Source organism: Haliaeetus albicilla, chromosome 24 (assembly GCF_947461875.1).
Source record: "Haliaeetus albicilla chromosome 24, bHalAlb1.1, whole genome shotgun sequence".
NCBI lineage: Eukaryota > Metazoa > Chordata > Aves > Accipitriformes > Accipitridae > Haliaeetus > Haliaeetus albicilla.
Window position 1 is genome coordinate 18303522 of NC_091506.1, and position 20652 is coordinate 18324173.

The following is a 20652-nucleotide window of genomic DNA, read 5'->3' on the forward strand; positions in this document are numbered from 1 at the left end:
TCCTTTGGCAGCGGAGTGCAGGCCACAGTTTGCTTTCACTTGGAGGGGTGTCCAGTACACCTGGAATCGACTGCCCCAGGGGTGGAAACACAGCCCCACTATTTGCCATGGACTGATCCAGACTGCACTAGAAAAAGGTGAAGCTCCAGAGCACCTGCAATATATTGATGACATCATCATATGGGGCAGCACGGCAGAAGAAGTTTTTGAGAAAGGGAAGAAAATAATCCAAATCCTTTTGAAGGCTGGCTTTGCCATAAAAGAAAGTAAGGTCAAGGGACCTGCGCAGGAAATCCAGTTCTTAGGAGTAAAATGGCAAGACGGGCGTCGTCAGATCCCTGCGGACGTGATCAACAAAATAGCAGCTATGTCCTCACCGACTAATAAAAAGGAAACACAGGCTTTCTTAGGTGTTGTGGGCTTTTGGAGAATGCATATTCCAAATTACAGTCAAATTGTAAGTCCTCTCTACCAAGTTACCCGGAAGAAGAACGATTTTAAATGGGGGCCTGAGCAACGACAAGCCTTTGAACAAATTAAGCGGGAGATTGTTCATGCAGTAGCTCTTGGGCCAGTCCGGACAGGACCAGATGTTAAAAATGTGCTCTACACTGCAGCTGGGGAGAACGGCCCTACCTGGAGCCTTTGGCAGAAAGCACCTGGAGAGACCCGAGGCCGACCCCTGGGGTTTTGGAGTCGGGGATATCGAGGATCCGAGGCTCGCTATACTCCAACTGAAAAAGAGATATTGGCAGCATATGAAGGAGTTCGAGCCGCTTCAGAAGTGGTTGGTACTGAAACACAGCTCTTCTTAGCACCCCGACTGCCAGTGCTGGGCTGGATGTTCAAAGGGAAAGTTTCCTCTACACATCACGCGACTGATGCCACGTGGAGTAAGTGGATTGCACTGATCACACAACGGGCTCGCATAGGAAACCCCAGTCGCCCAGGAATTTTAGAAGTGATCACGGACTGGCCAGAAGACAAAGACTTTGGAATGTTGCCAGAGGAGGAGGTGACACGGGCTGAAGAGGCCCCGCTGTATAATAAACTGCCAGAAAATGAGAGGCAATATGCCCTGTTCACTGATGGGTCCTGTCGCATCGTGGGAAAACATCGGAGGTGGAAGGCTGCTGTATGGAGTCCTACACGACTAGTTGCAGAAACTGCTGAAGGAGAAGGTGAATCGAGTCAGTTTGCGGAGGTGAAAGCCATCCAGCTAGCATTAGATATTGCTGAAAGAGAAAAGTGGCCAGTGCTCTATCTCTATACTGACTCATGGATGGTGGCAAATGCCCTATGGGGGTGGCTACAGCAATGGAAGAAGGGCAACTGGCAACGCAGAGGTAAACCCATTTGGGCTGCCGCACTGTGGCAAGATATCGCTGTTCGGATAGAGAAGCTAGTGGTAAAAGTACGTCATGTAGATGCTCATGTACCCAAGAGTCGGGCCACTGAAGAACATCAAAACAATCAGCAGGCAGATCAGGCCGCCAAGATTGAAGTGTCTCAGGTGGACCTGGACTGGCAACGTAGGGGTGAGCTATTTATGGCTCGGTGGGCCCACGATACCTCAGGCCATCAGGGGAGAGATGCAACATATAGATGGGCTCGAGATCGAGGGGTGGACTTGACCATGGACACTATCGCACAGGTCATCCACGAATGTGAAACATGTGCCGCAATTAAGCAAGCCAAGCGGCAAAAACCCCTGTCACATGGGGGGCGATGGCTGAAATATAAACAGTGGGAGGCCTGGCAGATTGACTATATCACACTCCCACGAACACGCCAAGGCAAGTGCCATGTGCTTACAATGGTGGAAGCAACCACTGGATGGCTGGAAACATACCCTGTGTCCCATGCCACTGCCCAGAACACTATTCTGGGCCTTGAAGAGAAAATTTTATGGCAACACGGCACCCCAGAAAGAATCGAGTCGGACAACGGGACTCACTTCCGAAACAACCTCGTAGATACCTGGGCCAAAGAACACGGCATTGAGTGGGTATATCACATCCCTTATCACGCACCGGCCTCCGGAAAAATCGAACGATACAACGGACTGCTGAAAACTACATTGAGAGCGATGGGGGGTGGGACTTTCAAACATTGGGATACACATTTAACAAAAGCCACCTGGTTAGTTAATACTAGAGGATCCGCCAATCGGGCTGGCCCCGCCCAACCAAGACTTCCACATACTGTAGAAGGCGATAAAGTCCCTGTAGTGCGCATGAGGAGTATGTTAGGAAAGACAGTCTGGGTTAGTCCTCCCTCAAGCAGAGGCAAACCCATTCAAGGGGTTGTTTTTGCTCAGGGACCTGGGTACACCTGGTGGGTGATGCAGAAGGATGGGGAAGTTCGATGTGTACCTCAGGGAGATTTGATTTTGGGAGAGAATAGCCAGTGAATTGGGCTGTATGATACCTAACTGCTAAATACCCTGCCAATGCATGTCATTGTATCTATAGTGTCTATATGCCATATCAAGGGTATTACTGTAAGAATTACCCAAATGACTGCGGGATGGACTTTGAAACTAAGCCAAGTACAACAGCGACAGAACTTGAACTGACACCCAGCAATTTCCTCAAGATCAACATCCTCGACCTGCAGAACAAGGGCGTGAGTTGCACCAAATGTACTAGCCACAAGTTCCAGAGGCAGCATACAACAACCCACCATCTCACACCATCTCTCTTATCCTGAAGAACTGTTACAACAGATGGAGCCCCAAAGTCATGGACTAAATAAAATCAATGGACACATTAGAGGAATAGCCCATACGCTAAAGGAATACCATTCGCGTGTGTGTGCGGGGGGACGACGGGGACGGACGCAAGTCCATATACTTATATGTATAAGACAAGGAAGTGGTAGTGGTCGATTGGAAAATGTAAGATCTGGGCATGATGTAGATGGTATAGAATAAGGGGTGGATAATGTCCTGGGTTCAGCTGGGATAGAGTTAATTTTTTTTTTACAGGAACCTGGGAGGTGGGGGGCATAGCCGGGGCAGCTGACCTGAACTGGCCAAGGAGCTATTCCATACCATGTGACATCATGCTCAGTATATAAAGGGGGAGCGGGCCGGGGGGTGGGCTCTTCTTTTCGGTGGGGGAAGTGGCAGAGCGTCGGGTCCCGGGTGGTGAGCAGTTGCACTGTGCATCACTCTTTTTGTATACTTTTTCATTAGTACCGTTGTTGTTGTTGCAATTTCTTTGTGTTGTTCCAGTAAACTGCCTTTATCTCAACCCTCGAGGTTCCAGGTTTGGGTTTTTTTTTCCTCTCCTCCGTCTTCCCCCCATCCCACCGGAGGGGGGCGGGAGGAGTGAGCGAGCGGCCGCGTGGTCCTTTGTTACCGGCTGGGTTGAAACCACGACAAGATGTCTTTCGGGAATGTATTAAATGGATGATCACACCACAAACTTCTACCCCCGCAAATTAAATGAGACAATCTTTTTAAATGCGTTAGGAGTTGCTACCTGATGAATATGTACCTGTACACTTGAAAGCCCAGTAGATCCATATGAAACAGTGGGTTTTTTTCTCAGCCTAGTTTCCTGCAGCTCTAGGTCTGTGAACATCATATGCAGATATTGCCAGGTATTCTCCTACATACCCCTGATGCAACATCCAGGTTACGCTGCCTGCCCAGCACAATATACTATCACATCAGACTGGTCCAAGTAGAGAGTAATTTAACTTCTCCCGCAGCAAGGGAGCATGTTTTCTGTATGGCTGTAGACAGCTGGGGCCTTCCCAGTAGCTAAATTGAGCAAAAAACCAACAGGCTGTAGATAACCACACTGGTAAGCTCAGGGTCCATAGCAAGTTTGCTATTAATAAATTAATTTTGAAACCAAAAGGCAGCACGTCTTTTCAAATAAAGACTCTGTACATTTTTTAAGCATCTATCAAATTGGGGCGGGGAAAGCAATTCTTCCATTTGCCCTCCCTCAGAATATGTCATGATTGTAGATGCTCTCAGCCCCACTCACGGTTTCTCTTGGCAGTCTGCGTTGCCTCACCGTAAACTCGGAGACGTGCACTGGTGCGTGTGTCAGCTGACAGATGGATCTCAATCTGCCAGCTTCTCACTGTGAGGAGGTGGTACCACGCCATATGCTCCAATTCGCAGCGTTATACTCGCACTAGCAAGAATTTACCATATTTAATATTAATTAACTAATAATGTTCAGAATTTCATGCTGAATTATAAATGAAGAAGGAAGTGCTGCTTGTTTACACATTCAATGCCAGAATTTTTCAGGAAAGGAAATAAAAGCACTTCTGCCAACAAGCATGTGAGCTGCCAGATGGACAGATAATAGATAAGCATACAAGGCAGAATATCGCTAATGCAAAATTCAAGTTCATTAAATTATCTTCCCGTTTCATTGAAATTCTAGGAATAATTAATGCCACAGTACTGTGGAAAGGTTTCTAACAATTACTTTAACACAGGAGTTTTGCCATCAGTATTCCAGAAAACTGAAGACTCATAGGGAAGAATAAAGGCTATATATAAGAACAGAGATCAGAACTAAAGTAAAACCTCTCCAAAGTATCAATATGAAAAGCAACACTTGAAGCTGTATTTGGAATTCAGTCTTTCCTCCTATCCCTCCCTTACCTCCTCAAAAAGTCCCATGGGAAATATTTTGCTGATGTGAAGTAACTTCAACATGCATTTAAGAACTCCAAGTTTCCAGATGGCTGCTCTTGTAGCAGCACAAAACTGGCCCAACTCAAATGTTTGAAATGTTTCTACATCTCATATATTATTGCATTTCTTAGACACACGTTCTGGCAGTTCACAGTAAGCATCTTTCTGATCCCAGTAAAAATCTAAGAAGATTTCTCTAGCTCATTAATTTTAAATTCCAAAAAAAGGAAAATAACCTAAAGAATATTCAACATGTTAGATGTTTTCTGCAGCTGTACTACAGTAACACTGCTCTTCTGTGGAGAGAATTGGGAATTTCACCTGTATATGTGCTTCTCAAAACTTTTTCAAAAATAGGTCAAAGACAAAGCATATGACAAAACATTTTGTTTCATAAACCTCCTACACGCTTCTGTCATCAGACCTCAGCAAAGCAACAGCTGAGCTAGCCAAACAGAAGAAGAAAACCAAAAGGAGGAAAGGTTAGCGAGGATAAGAACACATTTGCACAGGACACATGCAAACCTGCTCACATGTGTGGACAGTTTCGGCAAGGACAGACTCAGACCCTTCTCACAGGTGCGCAGGCAACAGGCATGAGGAAATAGCCACAAGTTGCAGCCAGGGAAATTCTAGCATGATAGAAGTGAAAAATTTCCAACAAGAGCAATTAAAGTCTGCAACAAGTTGCTCAGAGAGGGTGCAGTGACTTCAGTCTCATAGACCTCAAAAATTCACCTGGATGATGCTCCAAGCAAGGAGATGTAGGCTGGCTCTGCTCTGAGCAGGAGGTGGGAACAGGGGACATTTGGGGTCCCTTCCAACAAAAATTGGTCTGTAAGTCTAAAGATCATCTTTCTGTGATATGACGCTTAAAAGCTCCAAGATTTGAGCCAGTTACCGAAGGACCAAAGTATGGCTAACTAAAAACCATACACACACACACACACGTATATATATGTATGCACAGAATGTAACAGTGAGAAATCTGCTGCAGTTTGAGCTTCCATACAGTGTTGTATCACGGGAGCGTTGAATCTCCTCCAGCAGATTGGCTTTGCTGGGCTTCCTGAATAATGTGTTGCAACCAGACAGGTCCTCCAACATAGCCTTCATAGTACAAGACTGTTGTGATCTGCAGGGTTACTTTGATATTAATTCACATAATTTCCAACATTTAAGACAAGTATTAAAGTTTCCAGTAGCGTGCTGTTTTGCTCACTACGTATGGAGTTACAACTGAAGAGTTAAACCAAGCATTAGCACCCAAACTCAGAACTGGATGCAGAATTTCATGTAGCTACTCTCGGACAACTGAAAAATTTTCAGAACATTTGGTTATCAGAAGAACATATGCATCATAGATTTGATCCTGCAATTTCTAACCTTGTAAGAAACTTGTATGCAGGCCAGATTTCAATTTTTAAAAATTCTATTTAGGAAGACTACCAAAAACACTGTTCTGCTTTTTAGTATCAATACTTCTCCCATAACTGTGGGAACCACGTTTGCTATGAGTAACCACATGCACGCTAATAATTCCTGAAAATTCACACCACCATGGAATGACAACTATTGGCGAATTTTATGTTACCCGTGATCTTTTTCATACGTTTGAACTCAGCTCCCTTTCCCACTAAAGCAAAGCTTTTAAGAGGCTTGTCTTGCAGTTTCACTTTATCCTCCCCCATTATTTTCTTGGTAGCAGCAAAGAGGGAGTAATAAAGTACAGATTTCCCCCAAATAGAATTTTTCTTTTTAAAATCAGCTTTGCAAGAAACAACATGCCTGATGAGAACAGGCTAAACCAATGCCTTACAAAAAGGTATACAAGTGTGTAAACAACATATCACTTGATTGCCAAAAGCTTTTGCAACACTTACGAGCTCAGCATCTCCCTATATTCATAGTTTAAAAAAAAAATAGGAACATGGGATGTGTGTGTGTTTAAAGAGAGGTAATAAATGTGATTGCAAAAAAGACCAAAAGAACCAGTGTTTCTGGCTTGCTGCTCATTTCTCCACACAAAAAAGAAAATGTACTATGGTTCTAGTAACTAAATTTTTGCCCTACTGCAATTCTTCCTTTTCTTCCTATGCCCCATTAACTACAACTGAGATGCTCAAATACAGGATACCCTGAAAGCCTGCTGCTTATCTCCCTACATAAGAACCCCCAAATTCTTCATTATATTTTTGCTTAATGACCTAGACACTCTTGGACACCAATTATACTAAAGCAGAAATTATACTGGACTAGAGCAACTGATGTCCCATCCAGTGATATAGCTGTACTGGTGAAAGATACCAGGAACCATAGTTTCTTCATGATGAAGAAAGTTATGGAATAACTCAGAGGAAAATTTTGTTCTAGTCCATGTTAAGGACTGACATACTATGAAGTGCATGAGCTCACCAGCTTTGCTCCCCTTCAAAAAGGATTTTTAAAACTTCTGTAAGACAGAAAACACTATTAGCCATACAAGTACCCAACCTCTTTTCTTAATTCCACTGCATCCTTGGCCTCACTGGTTCTGTAGAGATATGTGGGTAATTAAGAACTTGTCCATTAAAGACAGTCACCCAGGGAGAAACTTTATAGAAATGCTGGACACAATAAAGTTTAATGACCCAGCTAGTTAGTTATTCAGGGACATTGTAAGACTAATGATTCAATGTCTGGACAGCCACGCGGCATCCGCAAAACTGCCGATCTTGCCCCAGTCTCTTCGTTCCAATGGCAGCAGTTAGAATAACGTTGTGGCTACAGTTTTTAGGCAGCAAAAACTTTGCAATAGTTAAATGGGTCTGACTGGCAATCTTGTTAGAGCAGAGAACAAGCGGCTTTGTTTTGCTGCAAAGTTAAATAAGCTAGTGCCGAGCATCAGCCAAACCCAGCTATCTCACGACCAGGGCTCTTTTGTCTCAACACAGATGACATAAGATGATGGAAAATGATGCGCCAACACTGGATTTCACACAATTTATCAAATGGGCAGCAGTGCTTGCTGGATAAACAGTGGAGAATTAGAGTTACTGGAAGTTACCTCTGTAAAAAATTTACTTCCTACCTGCTTCCACACCCAGCTAAAAACCTACCTGTAAACTTTGTCCCTACAAAGGTTTTGTGATAGATAAGGGAATGGCTATCACAAAGTGAAGTTCCCCTTCACAGTGCAGGGGAGGAGAGGACAAATCATTATCAGGGGAAAAAAAAAAGAAAAAAAAAAAAAAGAATACTGCTACCTGAGCTTTGGAATAGAACAGACCATGTTGCTTCTTCAGGAAGGGCTGCCAAATGCATTACTTGAGGTTGGTGAGCTTTTTGTTCTTAACACGTATACTTTTTCAAGCTAAAAAAAAAATTTCCAAATGCTTAGCTTGTGAAGATGGCTGGGGGAGACACAAATAAGTCATATTACCTGTTGCATATAATTCAGTCTAAGACAATTTCACAAAGGCTGATCTCATGTATCCTGGTAGCACATGATAGTGTGGTTCTGACAGACGCATTAACTTGGGTGTCAATAAAGGAAACAAATGTGTCTTGGTAGAGCGTGCAGCCCAGACATACCTCATCAATAGCCATTGCAATTGAGCTTTTTTCCTTTTTTTTTTTAAAAAGGTAAAGCTTACTTTTAAAATAGCTAAACTAACTTAGCAGACAAAGAATTAGACACAAGTTCTCACTCTCAATTGCTAACCTATCTGCTATCTCCCCAGAGAGACCAGCACTTTAGAGCAGTCAGAAAGTGCATGTAATATGCACTATGTAAACAGAAGTATTCAGCCCTTTACTTCCTGAAAGGTATGCCAATGCTAGAGCAATACTAAAAATAAAGGGTTGCAATTAACTGCTCTAAGAACTCTAAAGTAAACAGCACAAATAGCTTAGGAAGTATTTATCCAAATATTAAAGTTATGAGACAAGATTTGATCTTAGAGACAGGCATTTGTTATCTCTGCATTTAACATATGTAGCACTGTTTGGTCAAGGTGTGCTCTACTTGAAAGATCACAATAAATCACAGTTTCCCAGCACTTTCAGAGACAGAAGCATATGCTACTCTGTTTCCTCAACAGGTACGAGATAGTTAAAGCAAAGCAAATCTAAGCTTCCAGTACTAAAAGTGACTGTAACATTGGCTTTAGAAGTTTAATACACAGCCCTCCTGAAACACATTTATACTCTGAACCAGCTGTTATTACACAACTACCCAAAAATAAAAAGGTAGGTTGCTAGAGAACAGGCATACCACTCTTATACACCTAGTGAAAGCTGAAAAACACAGTCTGCTGTGTTCAAGTGTATTTTTTTTTTTTTTGCTATTAAAAACAAGAACCATTTGGGAAACATGAATTATTTAGTACAAAACAAACAGAATCAATCCATATTAATGTGCACTAAGCAGCAATTTACGATTCACAACACCATTTTCACGTACAGCATTCACAAGATCACTCAATAATACATGAAGCTTTCCTAACGTTATTAGTATGACAACAGATATCAATGAACTTTAAGTCATTCAAGCCGGTTCTTTTAAACCAGCTCTTGGGAACTGACAGAACTGCCAAAGCACAGCTACAAACTCACTCATCATTCATTAAAATATTAATTAAGCCAGTAACTTAGCAGTTTTAAAAGCAGAAAGCAAACCCGAAATATAAGTTCAGATATACACAAAAAGAATGTAGAAGGAAAACTGTGTTTCCATTTGTAGAAAATGATAAATAGCAAATATATTAAATCAAGGAGGCCAAAGGTAGGTGTACACTATATGTTTAGAGTCCATTTAAATTCTAAATAGCTTTGCTTACCAGATTTATTCTTCCTAGGCTGCTGAATCTATCGAAGCACTGAATTGCAAGCAAGACACATTTCGCATAACACCAACTGTTTTAAAAAGAACAAGAGATACACAACCCACTTTCATACATTCTCTTTACACATGATCAAATATCATGAAAGGAGAGTCAGCAGCCAATTATGCAGACTTTCTTTGATATAACGTATCTAACAACTAGGTATTCACCGCATAAATTAAATTTCTGAAATCAAGATGAAAACACGTAATAATTTCCATGTGCATGAGCATTCTTTTTAACGATAAAGCTTCATACCTCTTAACATTTGTGTAAGCTTCACAAAAGCTTCAAAACACCAAAACCTAAGGCCAGCACTAAAAACATACTGCCATAAGAAAGCTTAAGTTTTTAAGATCAGATGGAGGAGGGTGAGGTCCCTCCCCCCCATTTAATTTTAAAGTTTCTTAGACTATTTTATCTTCTAACATCACAATTACCTTGCAAAGAAAGCATTAAAACCCTATGCATATAAACCAACATACACTGCTAGTCACACCATCAGCCTCAAAACAAGAAAGGTATGCTGAAAAATGTTGCATAGTAGCTTTTTCAGCACAAGAAAGAAGTAAGAGCAATTATTCTAAAAAGGAATTAAAATTTTAGAGCATATCATCTTAAAAAATTATTAGAGCTAGAGGATATATGTTGTTAGTTGTCAATAGTTTTTTGCAATTTTAAAGTATTTTTTGTTCCATGGGGGAAAAAAAAAAAATTCTGTATTTTTGACAAATGGAAAAAAAATAACTAGAGTGGAAAAACAAAAAGCAGGCAAAGGTTGTTTCTGTAAGTACTCATTCAAGGTGACCGGCTAGCCTGTCCAAAATTGGTAAGATGAACCCTGTAAAACAGTATTTGGCCAAGTTCTGAGCATTCAAGCCCAGGACAATGATTTCGTAAGTTTTACCCGTTACCAAACTGATGTCAGTCCTATAAAACTGACTGTTACATTTGAAACTCTTAAAAATTCAGGAATCCCTCTCTGTAGTTGACTTCTCAGCAACAGTTTCTAGTTACTTCCATTGGTTCACCTCTTTCAACGGTGTCAGTGGAGCACAGCAATGGAGAGACCTCTCAAACAGAAGCAGTATACAAATGAACTCCTTGTCACACACCTTCATGTCCTGAGCACCTTGCAGCTTACAGGCCAGCTGCTTCCCAAGTCCTCCTAAGCTCTATTTAATGCCCATCAATAAGACGAAACAAGGAAACATAAAACTGTGTTCCTCTCCTCTCAAGTGAGCCAACACATATTAATCACCACAAGAGAAGGAATGATTGGTCTTAGAATCTGGGATAGCCAAAAATGTGACAGAAGTTAGGATGACCAAAGTCAAAACATTTCAAATTACAAAAACATTTGATTTTAAACAAAAAAAAAAAGCAATATCTAGAGAAAAAACCATTAGGAACAATAGAAAAAAACAAGTTTAGTATCTTCCCTGGGATGACTTTTCCCTATGCTAGCTTAGCACGCCTGTGAACTAACTCACACCTGCAGCTATGAATCTGAACCATGAATGCAAGCTATGAGGAATTTGAACTGTGAATCCATTTTAGCACATTTTCACCCTCAACATTCATTACATATGACAACATATGTACGAGGTTATGACAATGAATACATATAAAATGTGTGATTCGGGGTCAGTGGTAGAAAAACAGGTCTTCAGTACCTTCAGCAACAGTGTGAATAAGTTTAATTATTCCTAATTAAACCCTAAAACCTCATCCCTGTACCACATGACCTGCAAAGGCAGTCTCATGCAAGCTCCAAGCTTACATTCAGTCTGACAGCGAGATTTAAGTTTCGCAGGGAATACATTTTGCTGTGATCCAGAAATCTCTGAGAACGAGAAGCATTTCCTACCAGCAGGCATGAGAAAGCAGACCTGATTTTCCATTTCATCAACAAAATCCACACAGATAAGACCTTGTTAAATACCAGTTTAAGAATGTAAACTTCATTAACCATGAAATTAATATCACTGCAGAATGCAAAAAGGCGCAGTGTGTATTTGTACAAATCAGCTCCTTACAAATTTAATTATAAAACACTAGTCAAGAACACATTCATTATGCAGTTTACAGTTAAACAACAGTCTAGCTAAGAGTCCAGAAGTTGGTTCTAATTAAACACAGCTTCAGAGTCTCTGGATAATTTATCATTTTAATAGTTTACAAATGTCAACATAACTTATCCTTTTTCCTAAACATTTCATAATGTGAATGACATGCGTAATTATACTTAGAACAATCTTATTATCTGGAGTACAATTGTATCCAGCAATCAGCTGAGTAATAAGAAAATGTAATATGTTCTGAGCCAACAAGACAAAGAAGGGCATCAGACAACTGTTAATGAAAAGTGCAACTTACTTACAGATTACAGATTATTTCTCTAAATTGATACCTTTTTTTTTTCCCCCTTAACTTTTACTGGCATGGTATTTCAAGAATAGTTGCTGCATTTAGTGATGCTAAAACATTGATGACCTGACATGATCAGGACATTAAGCCACCCAATAAAGCGCTATTACAATCTATAACCAGCAAAGAATCAGACATCTTGCAAGCAGTTTCAATTATGGAAGGAAATGTAGTTTAAGCAGGACTAAACATTATGGTAACATGTTTTTCCTATTGTCAGTAAATGCAAAGACACATACCTAACTATGCTACAAAACAAGATTGGTCTTCTGTTTTCAAAATAGTAAACAATTTCAAAATTGTTATTCCTAAATTAATTTCAAAGTCACTTTAAAAAAGGTCAGCTGAGCAGTTCACAACACTATTATAACTTGCTTTTGTACAACATGAACTTTATCAGCAAGATTTGCATTTTTGTGGAGAGCTCGCAAGGGACAGGATTTATCCCAACTAGGTATTTCATATATTAAAGAGTATTACAACATTAGCACGGTAAAAGAAAGCAATTTACTTAGCTAATTTACCCATGTGGTTGCATTTTTTTTTCTGCTACAGCTCGTAGCACATCTCTCATTCTTGTCTCAAAGACAGATAAGGATGTCAGAGAGACTCTGAAAGGACTGATGATTTATTTAAAACAAACAAGAAGCAGCCATGTAACACAGATGCAAGCGATACCTCACCATCCGGGGACAGCAAAACACTTGATCATTGTAAGGCATAATTTACTTGGCCATGACCAAAGTGACCTCACAGGGCTTTTCCGGGCCCTGCAGCCACAAGCAGACACTTAACCTGCAGAATAATAGCTGCTATGCCCCAGTCAGATACTGATCATTACTAGTTACCATGGATTGGGCCCGAAGGAGCAAGAGGATAAAACGCCTCCTTCCTACTACCATCACCCCATCCTGCTTCCTCCTCGGCCTCCAGCCAGGCGGGAGGGGATTGCATCACCCCTTCACGTCAGCCAGACAGCCAGCCGAACCCGCAGCCTGGCCGCCAAGTAAGACTATTACTTACTTGACCCGAGCAGCACCCGACTAAAACCCAGCCCCGGACCCCAGGGCAGGCTCCCCGGGAGGGGCAGGGCAGGCTGGAGGCGGGAGGGCCGCCGCCGGCAGGAGCGGCGGAGCTGTCCAGGGTCCTGAAAAGGGTCCTGCCCCGGGGGGGGGTCCTGCCCCGGGGGGGGGGGGGTCCTGCCCCGGGGGGGGGGGGGGTCCTGCCCCGGGGGGGGGGGGGGGTCCTGCCCCGGGGGTGTCTCTCAGCCCACCGACCCCCTTCCTTTCCGATGAGAAAGTCCTGCTGCTTCCACCTTCTGGAACTTTTTTTCACCCCCTCCTGTCTTAAAATTTACTCTCCCTTCGCTCCCTGTCCAACTTTCACTTTTTAACGTAGCGCAGTCACGTATCTTACTAGCCTTCCCAAGGGGGATTCATCCCCATTGCCGTCATACCTGGAAGCGGTCCTTAAAGTCATCTCAGACTGCCTAATAGTAGAAAATCCCCGAATACACATTGGAATCCAAGTTCTGCATGTATCTGGCAATTCTCCAGGAACTTGCACTTGGGAAGAGTTCTAGGAAAACGAATATTTGCATTCTACAAAGGGTGGTCCACTGCGTAAGTGCAATACTGTTCACATTTTCATAAATATGAAATATCCTATTTGTGATTTGAAACTTCTGTATGAGACAAGCTTTAAAATCAGTCGCACAAAGAACATTTCTGAGGCGGTCCTCAGCAATTCAAGTGCACGTGTCCTGCATCACTCAAGAGTGAATACGTACAAGGATGGGATATTATCAACTCAGAATTTGCCTTTATTAATAATAATTAACACCACCTCACTAGCAGGCCACCCTACACCTTAGGAAACTGCCATGTAGAACAAACTTGTTACTGTTACTCGGAAGCCTGCATTTCACTGCTGATGTTACAGCATACCAAAGTCAACTCCCTGCCTTTTTCTCATTTTTCAAATCTGCTCAAGTAGAAAGAAAACTGCTGTGGAAAACAACTGAAAATCATATGCTTTAGTTCTTTTGTATCTAATAGTTTTAAGCCGACTTTTTTTTTTTTTGAAAGGTCACAAATTACTTAATTTCTTAAGTCCCTGCTCCCTACAACATTATTCCCCGTAATAATACTCTCTTACCTTGGCAAAAATATGAAATCATTCCTCTGAAAAGCATATTTTTGCTAAAGCATTTTGAATTCTACTAAAAAGCCTGCTAAGATAGCTTATTATAGAAAGAAGCATTCATGGCTTATCAGGTGGGAAAATCTTGCTGTAAAGTAAATGGACTTTAAGTATGCAGTTTTTAAGGTACTTCCTTTACCACAGTGTAAGCAAAGAGAGGACCTTAAAAAATAGAAACAATTCTTATAAAAGATACCCTTTTTTTTTTTTTAGCTGTGACCCTCAAAGGCAAACCTACCTACTCGCTTATCCACCAGTGGCATCTGTACCCAGTAATTTCACTTTTGTTAACAGAGAAGCTTTTACCCTTCTCAGCGTGACTACAGACACCAACTGCAATAAAGCCGTAAAAAAAGTAACAGTCCCACACGCTTTTGTCTCCTTTAAGGCATATATATATATATGTGTATGTATTTTCCACAGATGGACACAAACCTTCTACCTGCAGAGGATCAAATGACTCTTTATTTCAATAATTCATCAAAACGTCTCATCTAATTTCTTAGCTGTTCCTAGGTATCCCAAAACAAACATAGCCACACTCTGATAAGGTATCTATCTTCTGACAAACAAGTTTAGTAAATAAACTACATATTCAAGATTAAGTACTCGAAAGAGTTTGTGTCAGATAGGGTAAAGGGATTGGCAATGGCCTTTCCCCCCCCCATACCCTTCTGCAAGTTTGGCTAAGAAAAACTGTATTATTTACAACTATGCCTACATTGTACACATGCGGGAATACTGTGCTAACACCACTCTCTAATCATTCATTACCAATAAAAGCCTAACCAGAGAACGCTCAGAAGGTGCTTGGGATTACTGACAAAACACATTATATTACACAAAAATATTTCAAACCAGTTTTGTGGCATCAGTACTAAAACCCATAACTATTGCACCAAAAAAACCCCAAGCACCTAAAAAGCAAACCCGTCATTTTAAATCAAGATCCCCATGAAAAAAGATACAAGCATTACAACAGGCAAACTTTGAAAAAATATTATCTTTGGCTTACTGACCTGAAGCATAAACACACATCTCTCCCATCCAGGGAAACCCATTAAGACTTCCTGTTATGAAGTGGCTTAGCTTAAACAAACTAGGGCGGAAAATAATGCATACTTAAGCAGGACGGACAAGAGCAAAATGAAGCAACAGACTTCAAAAAGAACAGGCTAACAGACTTGAGAATTAGCAGTGAGAATCCAAAAGGGCTGCCAGTCCAAGCAGATTTGCAAAAAAAGAGGTAGTTTTTAATCAATTAGTTCCCTCTGATAGGGAGTTAGAGCCTGTGGTTAGGAGAGAAGCAACAGAAGTCATCCAGCCCAACTTCAGGACGACTTTGGATGTACTAGAACATCTGTAGCGTCTGGGTGAAACTGTTTCAACGTGCCTCTCCCAGCAGAGAGCTGAACTCAGAGCGGTGAAGTATTAATCCACAATGACTAAAGACAACACACTGGTGGGCTCCGACAGCATTAGGTATACTCACTACTGATTCAGACAGCAGAAGAGGACCTCTCTTCTCTGGTCGGTGGACAACACTACATGGAGAGCGGGAGGAGAGGATTTGGGGGGGGCGTTGAATGACTTACAGCAAAAAAAACAAATGCAAACTTCTACTCTTTGGTTAAGGGGGTCAGGGAGCCTCCTGTGTAAGTCCAGCATAGATGATAACTAGCTAAACTATCTTCTATGGGAAAAAGATCAGGGGTTTACAACAGGTTGTATATTTCAATCTGAAGATAATAGAGCAAAGTCGATCCTTTAGCAGGCTACTGTGAGGTAAGACAGTAAGGGAAACCATTCTTCAGTCCCTTTGCAACAGAACAAAGAGGCAAGAGCTATAAAGAAAAGGAAACTTCTGATTTATTTTCAAATGATTGTTTTGTCAGCTCTAAGTGAGAAACTCTCTGTCTCTGTCACTTATTGGTTGTCTTAAATTAGTAGTGAGGGGACACACAAGGGAAGCTGATAATATGATTGGGATAAAAACCTTTCTTTGAGGTATTAGAAAATATTAGAAAATATTTGAAGTATTAGAAAATAGTTGCAGCAATCAGTGACTCTGTCAGAGTCACCGCATCTTGACCAAATTACAAACTTGACATTTAACCACATTTTAGCCCTTAAAAGATGAAGTTCAACTGATGTCATCAGCAGGTCAGTTGATAGCATAACTTTAAAGCAATTGGGTAGGTGCACACACAAGAAAGTGGCAAACTGCAGTGTCAGATCTTAAACAATTTTGCTTTAAGAATACTCCTTCGGTCATTTGTAGATGAACATTTACTAATGAGGCACAGAAAAGGTTGTCCTCCTCTTACAGCTAATTACTACAACCAGAAAAAAAAAAAAATGTCTTTGTTCCACTGAACACAAGCATGGTAAGATTTATCTAGAAAAGGGCAAGTCTGGGTCAGCCTTTTGATTTAGCCAGTTACCAAAAATTCTTATTCTTTACATGTCAAATCAAATATTTTTCAAAGGAAAACAGCCTCTGTGCATAAAAAGCAATTGTATAATATATTTCTGTTGCCTTTGCTTTAATTTCTTTTTCTACAGAGGGTTCTGCACCATTAAACACTAGGAAAGTATTACAGTATCTCCTTCTAGGGTTCCCTTTCAAGGAAAAAAAAAAAAGGCAAGCGACCTGCCCCTTGTAAGATAAATTTAATTATCAGCCAGTCATGTGTCTTCAGTTCTCTGACTTTTTACGGAGGAGAGCTGGAGAAGCGATACAGCCACACATGGAGAATGAATGCTGTTCAAAAGGGAGGCCGACCTCTGACCTGACAGCAGTGCCACTTCTCAAGCAGTCCCTGCCTACAGCCACTTGTTTCTCCCTCAGCACTACCCCCTCTGTTGTGCCAGACAGCTACAGGACCAGAGCACAGAAACACTCCAGCTTAAAAATAATGTCTCCCTCTTTATTTTTCTTACGGTATCGGTTCTGTGATCCAGCTCCAAAAGTTGTGTCATCTCTTCTGCCACAGCAGCTCAGGGACAGGAACAACTGTGTAGGTGCTGAGGCGACTGCTGAGGAGAGGTCACGCTCTCCCTCCCATTCTCAGCCACAAGTTCCTGCTTCTCTGTCACATGGGTCACAAAAAGTCCTACTTGTTGAGGCAACTTTTAAAGGTTTTGGAACAACATACCAGATGTTTTGCATATGATATCAAAAGGATAGAAACATTCAGCAAAACTAGCAGACAGAACAGAACCATCGCTTCCAGCATAGCACAGCATTAACTGAGGGAGAACTGCTCTTTTATCAGTGTAATGGTCCAGGCAGTGGGGTCAGCTTCTCCTCCTGCTAGCGGGGAGAGGCCCAAAATAAAGTGGAAGAGAATGGGGCTGTCAAAACTGGGACAAACATACCTATCCTCCTCTTTTTAAATGTAAGCAGTAGTTAAGCATGAGAAGTTGCAACATTTTTGCTCTAATGCCCTTTGGAAACAGATTCCTTTTCTCACCAGTACCATTGCGAGGACTGGCTACCTTCCCTTCACTCCCTTCTTCCACAATTGCAAGTACTTCATTGATAATGTAATAGTTCATGGTTTAAAAATATCTAACCAGAGTGAAGTTAGGGAATACAGCTAACAACTAGGCTGTCATTTTCCTAGTACATACTTTCTGTATTCACTTGTTCTTATCTTCACTGAGTATTCCAGTGTTACCGTAAAATGCATAAAGTGACACCATTTCCAGGAAAAAGATACTATCCTGGCAACCCCCCCCCCCCCCGTAACTCTTCATCTTTTGAAGTACAATCCATAAGAATTATCTATTTTTATCTCTTAATTCCAAAACCAGCAATGTGTGCACATCACTGTGAGGTACTTTTCTTCGGAAACTGCTAAAACTCCTCATTATGAGGATGCTCCAACTGACCAAATGTTACACCAGTGCCTACTGTTGTCATTCAGTAACATAACGATGACTGCTACATGCATAGCTTTTATAAGAGCAATGCAATTTTTAACCATGACTGAAACACTAAAGTATGCAAATGTAGCACGTTAGCAAATTTTTGACTTAACCATAATTGTATGACGCTACCATGAAAGGTTATTGGTTCAATTCTAAGGTAAACAGGATCTTGGTCTTTAGATCAAACTGTAAAATACTTGTAGCTGATGTTCCCTTTTCCCTCCCCCACATTTCATTAACACCACCTTCACGGTCAGCCGAGTAACAGCACTGGGCTTCTTTTTCACTCCTCAGCTGAAAAGACGCTAACTACAGTATGGGATAGAGAGAAAAATCTACCAGTACCGTTCTGTTCCAGGCTGTCGTTCCCTCAGAGCAGGCAGGGTTGGGGTCACTACGCCCTTCGGGCCTTCTTGCCTTTCTGCCAAACTCAAACGAGCAGCATAACACGTTACTGCTCATCAGCTGAGCCGCTGCGAACAGCCACATGAGCTCACCGGCGGCTCCAACTCCAAGGTATAGCGTACACTCCAAGCAAGCGCAGCACAGCGTGTTGCGATTTAAACAAGCGTGCCTCACTTCGCTGTTGATGACACGACAGGTACACTTGCAGTAAAATTGATAGTGCCTCACCCTTTTCTTTTGCGCATTCTAAACCCGAGTGACTCCGCACACGCCACCGCACCTTGCCGGTCCTATTCAAAGCAGAATACGTGCCCGCCCCCGAGGCGATAAACCGTATCAGCACGGGCGCAAGCACCAGGGAAGCAAATTTCGAAAAGTGCATTTGCCTGAAGCACTCGAAGCGCAGTCTCTGGAAACGACGCCGTTCACCCCTTCGGAGCCCGTCAGCCGTTCCCCCAGGCGGCACGGCGGGCGCTGGCGCCCGGCTCCAGCCCCGCGGGGCGCTCGGGGGAGCGCGGGCAACTGCGGAGAGGCCTCCCCGGGCTGCCGGGCCGAGTCCCGCAGCCTCACCTCACGGCCCCGCTCCAGCTCCCCGGGCACCAACAAAGCCCCCGGCCGCGGCTGCGCTTCCCTGAGGCCGCCGAGGCCCTTCAGCGCCCGGGACAGCACGGCGCTCCTCCCGGGACGGCAGCGGCGAGGTCCCGGCACCACTAACCGAGCCCGAGCCCCCCCCCCCCGCCCCGAGAAGGAAGGGACCCGGCCGGCCGCGGCCCGCCCCCGCCCGCCAGGCCGCGCGGAGCCGGGGAGGCCCGGAGGCCGCGGCCCGCCCCCTCCGCCACTCACGCATGAGGGTGCTGAAGGCCACGACGCCCAGGAGCCCCTGCAGGAAGATGCCGAAGCTGTCCATGAGGGCCCCGTTCTCGCAGCCGCGGTCTCCCGGCCCCGCCGCCGCCCCCCCGCCCGGTTGCGGGGGGCCGTCGGTGAGGCCGAGGCTGCCGTTGGGCGGCGGCGCCCCCCCCATGGCGAGGCCCGGCCAGCGCCCGCCTCAGCGGCGCATGGCGGCGGCGGCGGCGGCGACGTCGCGACCGGCGGGCGAAGGCCGCGCCCCCCCCACCCCGCCCCGCTTCCTGCGCCGAGTCGCCCGCCCCGCCGCGTCACCGGCCGCGCCGCTCTCGCCCATTGGCCGAGCCGCACGCTCCGCCCCGCCCTCCCCGCTGCCGGTTCTGCCTTCGCCGGAGGAGCGGGGTGGCGGCCGGCGGGTAGAGCGGGTCAGCCCGCACCGGGCAGGTCTCGGCCGGAGAAGGACGGGAGGTGAGGGGGCCGGCTTCCCCCCCAAGGGAAAACCGACACAGACCCCAAACCGAACGCTCCAGCCGGCAACGCCGCCCGAAAGGGGTTCCCCCCCCTCCGCCCCTTTGCGTGAGGGGGGAGCTGCACCCGCAGCCCCGGCTTCGGTGCCGTTAACGGCCCCCGAGCCTTCCCCCGGCTTGGCCCCAGCAGCCCCGGCGGTCTCCGAGCCCCTGGGTCAGAACGGCTGCCGGGGCAGGGTTTGCTCACCCAACGGCCCTGGCTCAGACCCCACGGGTTTGGGTCTGGCAAGTTTGACATCAAACTAGGAAGAAAAAGTTACGACCTGGACTCTTCAGCAAAAACGTTTGTTGTTTTAAAAGGGCAACCGGTGGCACAATGGATTTAAGAGGTAACACGCCAGCGCTTCCATTTAGAAAAGGAACCGCCTGTGGAGCAGCCAGTCTGACTGACCCCGTCGCACCGTACCCCCCCCCGCTGCATCACCGGGCAGAACTGCACCCAAGTTTAGGCTCTTACTGTTAGTGCGGGGTCAGCCTACGTCACGTTGCAGTCTAGTTTTTTCTTATACTGTTTCTTGAATTTCTTTAAATAATTGAAATCCCAGTGTGAATATGAATTTACTTGTACGTACGACCCAGAAAGTACAGCATGTTTAAATCTATCAGAAACCTAGGCAGAGCACGTGAAGCAATAGTTGTTCAAATAATGATATTTGCTGCATCTATCTTACGAACCCACCTACAAGACTGTCCTTCCTGGCAGGTGATGCCCAAGAGTACCAGCACACCACAGTGATTTCTCTGATATTTAGCCTGTGCATAAATGTCTGGA

The 20652-nt window shown here is 43.9% G+C and overlaps 1 protein-coding gene across 1 annotated transcript in view; it reads right to left on the minus strand.

Annotated features, from left to right (window-relative positions):
* STIMATE (STIM activating enhancer) overlaps positions 1 to 19610 on the minus strand; it is a 45212-nt gene extending 25602 nt beyond the window's left edge. The window contains exon 1 of the mRNA XM_069812457.1: positions 19354 to 19610. Within this exon, the coding sequence (XP_069668558.1) occupies positions 19354 to 19531 (178 nt within the window). The 5' untranslated portion in view covers positions 19532 to 19610. The remainder of the gene's footprint in view (positions 1 to 19353) is intronic.
* Positions 19611 to 20652: the final 1042 nt, after the last annotated feature.